The 13256-nt window shown below is 41.4% G+C and overlaps 1 protein-coding gene across 2 annotated transcripts in view; it reads right to left on the bottom strand.

The window, feature by feature from the left end:
• Positions 1–3224: 3224 nt before the first annotated feature.
• The window catches only part of ldlrap1b (low density lipoprotein receptor adaptor protein 1b), a 31025-nt gene continuing 20993 nt past the window's right edge, over positions 3225–13256 (bottom strand). The window contains exons 6-9 of one of the 2 annotated variants that reach the window (XM_041953302.1): positions 10476–10571; positions 7802–7935; positions 7364–7398; positions 3225–4734 (exon numbers count right to left, since the gene is read on the bottom strand). In XM_041953302.1, coding sequence (XP_041809236.1) covers positions 4590–4734; positions 7364–7398; positions 7802–7935; positions 10476–10571 — 410 coding nt within the window. In that variant the 3' untranslated portion in view covers positions 3225–4589. The remainder of the gene's footprint in view (positions 4735–7363; positions 7399–7801; positions 7936–10475; positions 10572–13256) is intronic. The other variant, XM_041953303.1, reaches the window with a different exon arrangement.

Below are 13256 nucleotides of genomic sequence, written 5' to 3'. Positions count from 1 at the left end.
ATCCAGTAGAACCTTCACACATACCAACGATAGATACGGAACGGTCATATTTGGGAAGGGTTTGAGGAATAGGTCAAAACATGTGAGGGTATTTATACATCCCTTTGGAGAGGACATCTTCAGGAATTGGTGCAGCGTTACTATGAGCAACTTGTTGACCTATTGCTCATCAGCTCCTCCTGGATGCATCAAGCCTGCAATGAATCCTTCAGTAAGACATCTGAAGTCTCCTGAACTCCTTCCTTCAGCTCATAAGAACTTCCCTCACATAACTCTCACAGCGAAAGCTGCATTCGTTGGGGGCTATTTTCAGTGCTGATTTAATTAACATCTGGTACATTTGTGAGTATGTCTTGCGGCAGAACAGAGTGCATTGGACTGACTCAAAATACATTACAGTGTGTTTGTTCATGGTAATGAATGAATATGTCACCCATTAAAACTTTGGCTTGAAATTAAAGAGTTTTTAAATGAATTGAAATTAAGATAATGTCCAGACCCCCCATTATTATGGCACACATTCTAATATTCATTACTGTTTATATTACAGTCCCCACAGACAATCTTTCACACAGGATGTGATGTCCAAATAATCTCATCTACTGTTGGTGCGGCCTGGTTAGTGTTGAACTCCAACGAACGTTCCTTAGAGCAAAATCTTTATGATGTCTTTAAGATCGGGCAGAGAAAGGTAAATAAATGCTCTGTAGTTCCACAGCGTGACAGACCAAACCATTTTTTGTATTATAAGGAGGGAAAGTAAAATTGTTTAGGACCACTATGTCACAGAAAATTATGCAGATTATAAGATGTGTTCTGTGACTCACAAATGCTATATAAAGTTTTCACAATGTGTATTTTTGACAAAATATTCCAGCAAATTATTTGAAGGTTAGTGGGCTCTTCTGAGCCCTCCCTTGATGCTGGGCCTGGGACAACTGACCCCATGTTCCTCTGGTGTCGACTCTTCTGGCTGCCAGTTTCAATTACCATTAACTGGCATTAATAATGACATCAGAACAATGACATTATTGATAATGAGTAAGGGATGATGCTAGTGATATTATACATTTACATTTTTGGAAACAAATGTCATGAAAAGACCAAATGCGCACATGAATGCATTACTCCAACAGTGAATACTGCATTTGTAGGGGACTATTTTCAGTGCTAATTTAATTCACATTATGTATTATTATGTGTGTGGGATTTAGTCAAAATACACTGCTGTGTGTGTGTGTGTGTGGTAATGAATGTACATGTTACCAAGTAAAACAGTGAGACTTGCTGATGTGTTTATAATAGTTGTGCAACAATGGAGCTCTATAGCACGGAGAAATAATAATTCTGGAAATTTGTTTTAATCTGCTCATCAGTTAATACACTGACATGTATCAAATCCCCTAATCATTAATAATGATTTTTGACAAATAGTATACAAATACACTATAAATATTATTACTAATTAAAAGGATTTAAATGGAACATTACAAAAAGACCCTTTGAAGGCCTTTTCTGCATGTACAATCTTTATTGTAGACATTTTTAAATGAAGTTTGGTAGAGTAAGCATAGAAGGACAAGTACGAGTTGAAAGGCTTATCTTTACAGATATACCTAGTTTCTGATAATTAGTTCTCATCGGTCATTATACTGAGATGGAACAAATAAATGAGACATCGTTAATAATGACTGCAGACAGACTGAATGAGAGGACAGATTTACAGCTGATGGCTGGATCAAACAGATTCGGACGTTACCTACAGGTTATCATCCATTTCTTTTCTTCTGACATTTATTGTGACAAATAATCACATATGACATAAAATTAGAGAAAAAAATATTGTGATACATGTCCTGTTTTACTAACACCACTGAAGTATTGCTGACCCTGTATCAATACTCTTGATATCACCTGCATTCAAATTGAAGGTCCTTTCTAGATTATTTCATTTAGTTAAAACATTTGGATGGCTTGTTAATACTTTAAGTACATCTGCTTATTAATAGCACTATTCACTGTCTAACCCTCCCAAACCATGACCCTTTGCAACGGTCCATCCCAATAGACACTTCCTGTTGTTCAAAGTTTCAGCCACAAGAGGTCAGGAGTGCGCCGTGTTCAAGCGGTGGTACAAGCTCCACAGCTCCTGAGGAGCTTTTGATCCCCGGAGGAACTGTGGAGCGATGTTTGGATGACTGGGTTCCTGTTTTGAAAGCCATTATGACCAACGTCTAGTGAATAAATGGTCGAATAAAACAATGAATGTTGGTGACATCTGGAATAGGAAAATCATCAACCTTAAACATTTTCTTTCATATCCACTGAATGTTTTTGCTTTGATGCGCTATAACTTAATTAAACGTGCTGTAGAAAAAAATGACCATCATTATTATTAATAATAATTAGCCATTTATTGCTGCACTGAAAAGTTATGAAGGTGTCAGCTTAGCTAAATGCATGATTGCACAGTGTGAAGTCTTTTGTTTACCTCAAACATTTACTTTGTTACTTAAAGAAACACTCAACACTGTTGATGTAATTGTAAATGTAAATGTAATTTCAATAATTTTTCAGTTTAGACAAAATTAAGTTATTTACACTAAATGTGTAAATTCAAACTTTGAATGCGACCTGGAATAAAAGGGCTCCAGGTGAAATGGTTTCAAATAGTCACTTTTGTATTTTTTAATTATAATTTAATTTGTGCTCAAATATAACAGAAATGTATGGTAAATTCATGAATTTGATCTTTTGACTCTCAGAGGCTAACATTAAAGTTAGCTAACCTCACATCAAGGTTAGCTTGTTAGCTACCTTGATAAAACTAAGGTTAGCAAACACGTTTATTACTCAAATGATGGTGGAGGTATTGAAAAAAAGGCTTTAATTATTTTAAAGAGTAAATATTCTTCCCTTTTCCATGGTGAGGTGGTGCAACAACTGATCTGGGGTCAGTCGCCAGTCTGTTGAGGTTCCTCTTCTGTCTGTGTGTTTTTAGAGTGAAGGAGTGAAACCATGACAGTAAGTGGGTCATCGAAAAACTTTCATTTTCAACTGACTGAATGGACCTGTGCTCTTGGTTGCACTGAAATTAAAGATGTAACAAAATAAATTAAAAATTAGAGATAGTGATACCATGAAGGATTAGACGTGCGTCAGAGTTTACAAAAAACCAACAATCTAATTTTGGATAAACAACACACACACACACACAATTTGACTTTGATTGAAATTTATGTAAATTAATGAATTAAATTAAATTCATACAGAAACAAATGCCAAAAGTAACACTGGGAACCATCCCTGGAAAAAAAAAAAGTAAACTAGCAAATTCAATGTAACAATATAATTTAACAGTGGTAGAGTGCCAATAAAACACATTCGCCCTCTTGGACTTCAAGTTTGTTTTTTTTCTTCAACTATTAATCACAGTGGATTAATTTAACTTGATAACATGCTCAAAGACTGAAATGTTGAAGTGAAAAAAAAAACAATGCTAGACTTCCCTCCCTGCTAGATTCAAAGTCCACGAATCAGAGTGGGAATTATGACTGAAATGTGTTGCTATTGGGGGTCTGGCTGTTCTCCACAATGTCAGAAAACATTGTGAGGTGCACGACTGTCGTCAACGTAACAGTGAAAAACGCTGAATGGATCCACTGTGATTCAAAGTTGTTAAACAATAAAATGGCAGAAAGTCCAAGGGGAAGAGTGAACAGAGGCTCTGCACAAAAGCCTGAAAAATGAGTTGGATGCTTACTGACACTAAATTCCCTCACATGACATGTGTGCTTTTAAAAATGGATGACTGCCGAGTGCAAAAATAGATTTTGCATTTGAAAGAAAATAAGATTGTCATTTTGTTCTTATCCATTTTTTTTACACAAACACTCCTTGACCAACACATACACACAATTTTTTTTAAAGCTTTTGCTGCCCAACAAAAGGCTGAATCCTTGAAGTACATAGGTAGTAACTTTATTATTTTGCCCAATACTGGAACTGGTGTACTGGTGGCTTCCTCAGTAAGTTTTCCCTCTAATCCAGTTACATTTCTCCATCTGGAAGTAAATCAAATATTTCACAGCACCCTTGTTGACCTTTACCTTAATGACACGTAATGAACTGTTCCAAACTCAATTCACGCCATCGTTCTCATATCTCACTTTGTACATTTATATACTGTACATCCACTCACACACTTTGTTTAACGCAATGTACACAAGCACATACCACAAACACATTACGAACAGTGAATGGGTAAACAGACACAAAAAGGAAGTAATACACTGACTGTAACAAACATTAAATGACTGCATGTTGTTTCATAGAAAAGGGATAAATTGGTTTGTATTGCTTTGGCCTGTTCTGTGAGCAGCCTGCTCATGTCGTCCTTCTCTGGTCGCGTCGATGCAGAAGTATCAGAAAGCCACTGGACTGCACCACTGAGAGGACTTGGCAGCAGGGAGAAGGTGGGAACCCTTACTGATGTCACAAATGTCTCTTTTGTCACTTCAGTTTCCAACCATGTTTTTCCACCACTTCTCCGCTTTTCCCTGTTTTCCCTTCTTGGCAGAGGCTTCACATTAGAACCCAAAAGTGTCTTTTTGTGCAGTGAAGTCTGTGTCCTCTTGGTCCCATTTGTCTGGGGACAGGCACTCTTCAGTGTTCAAGTCCTGAGGGTTTACCCCAATGTCCAGGACCTGGGGGTTAGTGCGAGACTCAGCGAGTCTGGAGGAACAAAGGAAAACAGACACTTTATTAGCGCTATGGTAAAACCTGGATAACGATGAAGATTCCTGTTATTACTAATGACAATTCATCGCATTTAATAAGCAGGTAGTGTGTACACGTATGAGTATGAGTTATACACACAGCACGATTCCTATTTGGAATGAAAAGAATCATGATTTAAAAAAAAGCAAACAAACATGTGGCAATAAAATGATCCCCATTGTGAACTAATCACGGCAACCCACCACGAGACCACCCACACACAAGCTCAAAGTGCCTTTTAAACACAAAACATGTTAGATCTACATGTGAACACACGCCATTTTCATTCACCATGATGTCTCTCATTCAGTGTCGTGGTACTAGCGGAGTGCGCAGCTGATGGATGTGAGGCGGAGACACGGGAAACATTTGTGATGAAGACGTGGACACAGTGGCAGACTACGTCAGGTTCTGTAGCAGGGAACCTTGTCTTATGAAGCTCTGGGATGGGTCAAACTGTGGCAATGACAGGGGACTTTTCCCCGTTGATGTATCTCTATGTCAAACAAGTCTTGTTAATGGTGCATGGCCTTAAAACAAGATGTGAAACGACATGAGTCTTTTATCAGTCTGGCTGAACACTCATGTCCAGACAGATGAGCAGACTTGAATAGTGGGTTGACTGGGGAGAATGAGGTGGAAGTCACTAGATCCAGTGAATGACATTGTTACCTGAGTAGGATTCAAAGCTATCCAGACTGCGGCTGGGGGTGCAAAGGAAACATCATAAGTCAGGCAACAATTAATCTCTGAATCCTGAACAGCCTTATAATTAAGTGAATGGATACATTTATGCCACCATAGTGTGACCTTATGTCCAAATTTTCATGCTTAGAGACGACAAAGATAAGGCTATAATATCTGGGTTAACCATAATTACAAAACAGGCCCATTTGATCACAATCTTTGTAAGGCACAACACTAAAACACACACGGCCTTTCCCTCGCTATTATCAACAGGCATTTACAAGTGTTCAACACTTCACCACCAGCAGATGGCAGTAGAGTCTCAAAGTATGGATTTATCTGTGGTTCATAGTGAAAAGAACAGCGACAAAACTGCTTATTTAACAGAATTTAAATGGCACTAATCAAGACAATAAAAACTATTTAAAGTTAGGAACAGTCACTTTGAAGCTCAGAACTGAAACGCTGGTGTTGCAGTTGCAGATGTTTCTGTGAAGCCCACAACTTGCTCCCTGTTACATGTGGAGAGGGACAGGAGGCCCTGGTGCCTGTGATGTTTGCTAATGAGTACCTGGATACACTTTAGGGGAGCATAACCTCTTACTGTGAAAGCATAAAAAACTCTTTCCCAGTCTCAAAGTAGCTGTATATGGTGCACATGTTTCTCAAGTTTAATATAAGTTACACCCTCTGATCACTCTGCTTTTTATTGCCTTTGCATTTGAAATAATATTGTGGTGACAAGGCACATTTATGTTACTCAACTATAAACCGTCCATTAATCCAGATTTTATTTCCATCCTCAAGCAAAACTGTTAAGTGCCACACAGCAGCACATCAGGTAGATACTGGAAACACCATCATTCTGTAATATTCTCATTCACAGGATCATGAATTGTCTCTAATTTTACCCTCCGCTCTGACCCTGACAGTAACCAGTAAAATCAGCTTCTGGGAGACAAAGACATCAACCTGGCCCTCAGGCCCCTGAGTTTCCTTCAATTACAGACATCTACATGTGGATGCATCTCTGCCTACACCGGGAGCTTCCTCATTAATCACAGAGCGGGAGATTAACGGCGTTAGGGTGCAATTACAGTGTGTGCAGACAAATAATCACCCAATAACAGGCCTAAAATGGCCTCTTAGTGCTTGATTACAGAGAGTGTGGAGCCCATTCTCCCTTTCACTAAATGAACGTGAGAGGAGAAGCTCCACTGTTGAATTAGCAAAGGGGATGAAAAGCAGAGCCAAAGGAAATAAACGCACTAATAAAGTGTTGAATGGCAGTCTGAAACAAACAGCTGTAAACAGCTGTGCTGTGCACCCTGACGGCAGACCACCACATCTTATCCGAGCGTGCGGCGGTTACACACTAAACTGAGACATTAATCACAGACAACTCCAGTTCCATTCTCATTAGTTTGTTGATGGTGTAGATGGAGTTTGGGATATTCTAATCAGCACAGGCAATGGACTTTCCTGTCAACCTTGAACCTACAAATTATGAGACCTGATCTTTATTCCAAGTTTTTCACAGCGTGCTTTTACTCCACTACAATGATTTACGCTCAAAAGAGTACCAAACTATGAAATCAGTTAACCTCAGCAGCCATCAGTTGTAATCACAGGCTTTCATGAGCTCATATGAAATCAGTGTGTGGGCCTGAGATGGTGCTCAACTGAGCCTGCAAAAGAAGCATGACTCAGGGTGGGTGTAAACTGAGCCCGTCTCCCGCCTGCGGGAGTGCACCGGGGTGAGCCGAGCAGAGGGAGAGGCGCCGTTTATGACGACAGCAGCCCAAACCACAGGTGGTTATTTCCAGAACAGCAGTTTGTGTGGCTGTTTAGCAGAGACCGGGCTGTAGGGGAAACCCAAATCCACACTGGTTCTCACCTTGAGAAAGCCTCGTCCAGACCGTCCTCCAACTCCTGCCGGACAGAACATATTGGTTAAAGACAAAGTTGATGTCTCTAATGAGTAAAGTGTGCTTATTCAAGAGACGTTGAGACACTCACACATGCACACAGTCACCTCTTGCCACTGTTCTCTAGCTGCAGATGGTCTCAGGGAGTTAATCTAGGCTACTTGCAGCCCCACACCCTCTCCAGCTATGTGACCGTTTGATAAGGCCAGTTCTGTTCAATAGGCTATTGTCTGACTCTGCGTAGCAGCTGCACAACTATACAGTGCCCTCCTTTGAATACAGCAGGTACAGGACATCACCAGGCACTCTGGCTAATTAATCAGTGTTTCCTGCACGCCATTCTTGTCTTCCCATCTTATCAAACCCAAGCAGCTGAAACTTACTGACCAGGCCGACTCTTGTCTTACCCATACAGTATTGTTGTTCTCTGTTGTGTGATTATGCACCATAAAGGGATCCGATTCAGTCTGCTTTGTTCCTGAGTGGACCAGCGCCACGTTGGCTCCCTCTGCCAAATCCAGAAGTGTTCCTGTGGCTACCTCTGTAATACAAAAACAAACAAGCAACATTGTAGAACATTGCCATATAGATGCATTAAAATTCACGTGCAACCTTCCACATTCGCCAGTAGATTCAATTCCTACACAGAGACAACAGAGTAATAATGAAGATAAATTTGCTCCAAATAGCCATTTGATCCTGTCCTGTGATTATTATGCTCTCACGCAACAGTAAACAGCAGCGTGCAAGCACAAAGTTTATGACGCCAAACTATTTGTTAGGGTCCACTTTCCTTACTAAGCCTCTAATGTATGTCACGGATGCAGCCATCTGTGGATTGTCACTTTGTGATAAGTGAGCACACAGTCACCCCCTGACTGGCACGCCTAACCACGGTGACACCACTGATCTGTAATGGGATTGGCTTGTAATGGCCTTGCCTGGTGATTAATGAGTGTCAATAGCATGTGTCAACGCTAATTTCTGATGTGGTCCAAAGAGAACAGTAAAAGACTCTTCTAATGCTAGCACAACTTAACTTGGTTATTCAACGCTCTTCTATGCTGAAACTTAATATCCTTAAATTACCTTTTCCCTATTTTTTTTACCCAAAAGAGAGTCTCACATAAAACTGAGCCAGAATGCAATACCAATTCCCTTCAACCTGTCCTCTCTGTCAACACTGGCTCAAAGGCATTTAGAGTATTTTGCGGTTATGAAGAAGGCAATATTGTGGGACTGAGGCTGTCATTCATGGGGAAAGAGGAGGGAGATCAAGGTCTCATGGTAATGTCCTGAAGTTAACAGCTTCGGAGTTTGTTGGGATGGAAGTGGGGCTCTGGGAGTAAAGCACAGCTGGTACATCTAACTAAAGCTGCAGTGATTAGTCAATCAATCAATCGACTGAAAGAAAATTAAACTGCTACTATTTTGATAACCAGTTAATTGTTTCATGTTTGTTTGTTTTTTTGCAAATGATGGCAAATAAATGGATTTGCTGCTTGTCTTCGTCATTTCTGACAGTAAATGAAATGGGTTTTTTTCCATTTGAACTGCTGCTTCGACAAAACAAGCAATGTGAGGATGTCACTCTGGGCTCTGGGAAACTGTGATGAGCATTTTTTGATTGAGAAAATAATCAGCACATTAATTGAAAGGAAGAAAAGACAGCCCTGTGAAGACTGTGTAAAGGACAATTAGTTTCAAGCAGGCAAAATCCCCCAACAATCAGAGGATAACACAGGAATAAGTGGCAGCCACTGTAAGAGGCCTGGCGCCGGGGGAGAGTTGAAGGTATCATGTCTGAGAGTCCATCTGACTCAGTAGCATGCCATTTGATCAGCCAAAGTGAAGGGTACATAAATGTAACCTTCTGATAGCTCTAAAGCCCTGCTGTCCCCAATAACTGATTTAGGACTGGCAGTGAAAACCTCTGGCAGGAGAGGAATGCAAAGGCACTCAGAAGCCTCCACCATGTATTACTCGGCTGTACAACTACGGCAATTTGATTCACAGAAATACAATCTGCTGGCAGCCAAATGACACACTGAATGGTCAGTGGGATAACGTTGGTCCAAAACCGCACACCAAGCCTCTCTGTCACCAGAATCTGTTTCCAAGTCCTACTTTGTTGAGTCTTCTCCCCAGGGATCATCCTTAAAACCCGTGTTGGCCGTAAAACGCTACACATTCAGGGCCACAAACCCGAACAAAGTGTCACAACAGATTTGGAGAGATCCCTCCCTGGCTAGAGGCCACCTGGCTGGGCAGGGGGGGGGATCAGTACAAAGCTGATGTTTTCAGATGTTTGCATGCAAAAAAAAAAAAAAAAGAAAAGAAAAGAAAAAACTGTCTCTGTCCCAGACTGAAACTTTCATTCCCAAAAGGAGGTTTCAGGCATACAAAGTGAAACAGGAAAAAAGCAAGCACAAAAAAAGACTAACAAAGAGAGAGCATTACGAGGAATAAGTGTACAGCCATTGTGCCACGGGCGACAGGATGCTTCTCATCTTATTGCATCTTAGGCCGTGGACAATACGTGGAGCTAATGATGCCTTAAGCTTGTCTGGCTCGCTGAATGTCAACAGCGTGTTTAGAAGGGATGACCCGCGTCTTAAGTCCTGGAAATTTAGTAAACCTGACCGAACAAGGGGGTCATAGAAAATGCAGCCGTCTTTCACCCTTTTTACACAAACACAACTGCAATTGTGCTGCCTGAGTCGCACAGACTACGAGTGTTTGCCAATGAACAGCTCGCTATCATCAGAAAATGTCATGGGGATTGATGAACCTAGATTTGTTTTCAATGGACCAACAACACGGCATGGGGGCTCTATGTTTTCAAATTAAAGCGAGCCTCCTCATTGCCATTATCATCACACATAATCACATAAAAATGTTTTTTGCTGTTCACTGTAATGATGCTATTGAGAAAGAATAACCTAGAAAACGCAGATTGTCATTAGCTGACCTGCACCCTCAATATAAGCCAACCTTTGACGAGCGGCTGAATACTCCTTCCTTCCCCCCGAGGCTACGGCTGCTGCGACAGAGAGGGTGATGAAGGGTGACACGACTCACCTCCTCCCTTCAGGCTACCCAGGCTGGCCGAGCTGTCCGACTGAGAGTTGCTGGCTCCTTCTCCGTCTGAACCCGACTTCGCTCGCTTCTCTTTCTCTGCGTGGGGAAAGTCACGGTGGTAGAGGAAGACGAACAGGGACAAAGAGAGAGAGAGGGAAAAAAAAGGGCAGTCGGTGAAGACGAACTATGATCCCAGCGCACCGCTAAAGGAAGCGTTTACTTTGAAAAATAAATGAAAATGTGGGTATTAAACGTTTCACTAACCAAGCACATAATATGTGTAAACAAATTTGCGTTAGTCAAGCCACCTGCTGAAATCTAAAGGGCCTGGCCTTCAGACATTGTAACACATGTCATACTTCATACAGCAGTCAGTGCAGTAAGTGCAGCATTTAGCATCTGGGTCAGATGGATCATAGGCTCTGCTCGCTCCAAACATTCTCACCGGTGAAGAGGAAGGTGTGCTCTCTTCTTTCAAATATTATAAGCCTCCTACTTCTTGAAATACAATTATTCAAAAATAACAAGATATAAGCCCATATAAAAATATTTGACCTGTTGTAATTAACTTGAAATATCCTTCATTATGCAGCTGTCATCCAGCCAGAAGGACATGACTGTGTTCCAGGAAGTTTTAGTCAGTATCCATTTTCCTAAGCTGTGGACACAGCTGGAGCTTGGTGCCACTGTTTACAGAACGCTGTCGTTCACCAGTGTGGATGCTCACGAGGGCTGCATCTGACAACTTTTCATTATCGATTAATCTGCCGATTATTGTCACGATGAATTGATTAGTCTATAAAAATTGTTTGCTTGATAAAATGTAAAAAAAACTATGAGAAATACTCATTGCAATTTGAAATTGCTTCTTTTGTCCAACCAACAGATCTATCATAAATGACAAAGAAAGTCGGTCATTTAAGAAGCAGAAACCAGCTTCTTGAAAAATGACAAAACAAAATAAATGATGACTAATATTTTTTCTATTGACTTATCAACTAAATGTTGCAGCTGTAATGCTCACATCCTTATTGTTATTGTTACAGCCATTGTTCTTGGTATGGACGGCCCTAACGCGTTCGGACCCCTCTGGAGCTCTCCTAAACACCAGCAGAGATGGGAGTGAAGTTAAGACAGCTGAGAAAATCTGAGACTGTTGAAGCCCAGATCTATTTTTTTAATGGACTATGTGGAGTCTGCTCACAAATGCATCCATAAATACCCGTTTCTGCCTTAACTAAAACATCACAGCAAAGTCACACAGGGAAAAATGAGACTGTCCTTAGCGAGTGTGATAAGATGCTGACCCACCGTAACTCAGACTTTCAATTCTGTCTATCCAAAAGACACCCGCTTACAGCAAGGATGTGTTTTTTATTTCATCATCATCCTGGGGCTCTAAAAACATCCTTTTTCCCATGAGCCCAGGTAGCTTAGTGATGTTCCCCAGCACGTTCTCTCCCCTTGGCCTTTCCAGTGCTTAGTTTTCAGTCTGAGAATCAAACTCCTGCTAAAGATGGAAGCAACTTAAAGATACACCAGTTCAAAGCTGGCTGTCGCGTTTACAGTGAATATTCTATGAACAGAGATGTAAGCTGTAATATACAGAGGAATGTGGGTCAGGAATGTGTGGTGGGCTGTGGAAAACCACGGTGGGTGGTGGAGGAGAGTTTGGAGGAAACAGAAGCAGCAAAACTAGACAGACATAGAGCAGATACCCCCTGTTCTTGCTCCAATCCTCCAGGCTCTTGTAACTTTAATGAGACAAACTCGAAAGCATTTCCCCCATCTCCCTTTCTGCCACAAGAGAACAAAACTACCACTTTTTTTTTTTAATATTCTTTTCCCCTCCATGACCTCCTACCAGCTAGGGACCGATCCCCCCTTCATCGGTGACACCGTACTGAACTAGAATGAAAACAGAACTGCAAATCAAAGAGGTTACTAGGCCTCCCTAGAAAATGAAGACGAACAGAGGTGACGAATGTTGAGGGAAGGAAAGAGCAAGTGAAGCAGCAGATTTTAATATTCAACTCAAAAATACAAATAACCAAACGAAGAGGCGTGAGGCAAGGAGCCTGTGGCCTTGATCTTAGGAAAAATAATCCCTCCCCTAAATGGAAATGTGCCCACATGAAAACATTCCTGAACGCCACAGCAGAAGAAGACGAAGGGGTGGAAATGTGGAGTACATAAAAGAGGCTGCTAGAATTTTCATACAGCGCAAGTGTGCGTCTCTAAAGGACTGAATAAATAAGCTCGCCTTCGCATGAGACAGGATCAATGACACCGACACTGAATCTGTCAGGGGGTTGAGCTGCCACTGACACACACGCACAATCATTTTCCTTTCTCTCACACACACTCTCCATCCTAACAAACCCCTCTGACCAGCCTTTCATGCTCTCTTGCCCTCGCGCCTCATCCCCATCCCCCTCCTTCGCTCTCTTCTTCTTCACCCATCTCCTTCCTTATAATAAACAGAGCTGAGCGCTGTGAGGGGGGGAGGAGAGGGAAAAGAAAATAATTTGACAGGGAAGGGGGGGGTTAGGGTTGCCAGGTGCAAAACAAGGCGGACGGCAACAATGGATAATCACAAAATTCAAAGAGAACCTACAAGGCAACACCCATGTAAAGATGGAGAAGATGTGTGGGGGTGGTGATGCAGAAGCCAATATTATGTGGCATGAAACACTCATTTACTCTGGAGTCATACATGCAGTAAATTACATGCATGTTCTGCTGAGCTGTACAAAAGCATGTGTGTGACACCATCCTTAC

The sequence above is a fragment of the Chelmon rostratus genome, chromosome 15 (genome assembly GCF_017976325.1).
Source record: "Chelmon rostratus isolate fCheRos1 chromosome 15, fCheRos1.pri, whole genome shotgun sequence".
Lineage (NCBI taxonomy): Eukaryota > Metazoa > Chordata > Actinopteri > Chaetodontiformes > Chaetodontidae > Chelmon > Chelmon rostratus.
Note: the sequence above shows the minus strand (reverse complement) of the source record. Positions and strands in the feature narration are given on the sequence as shown.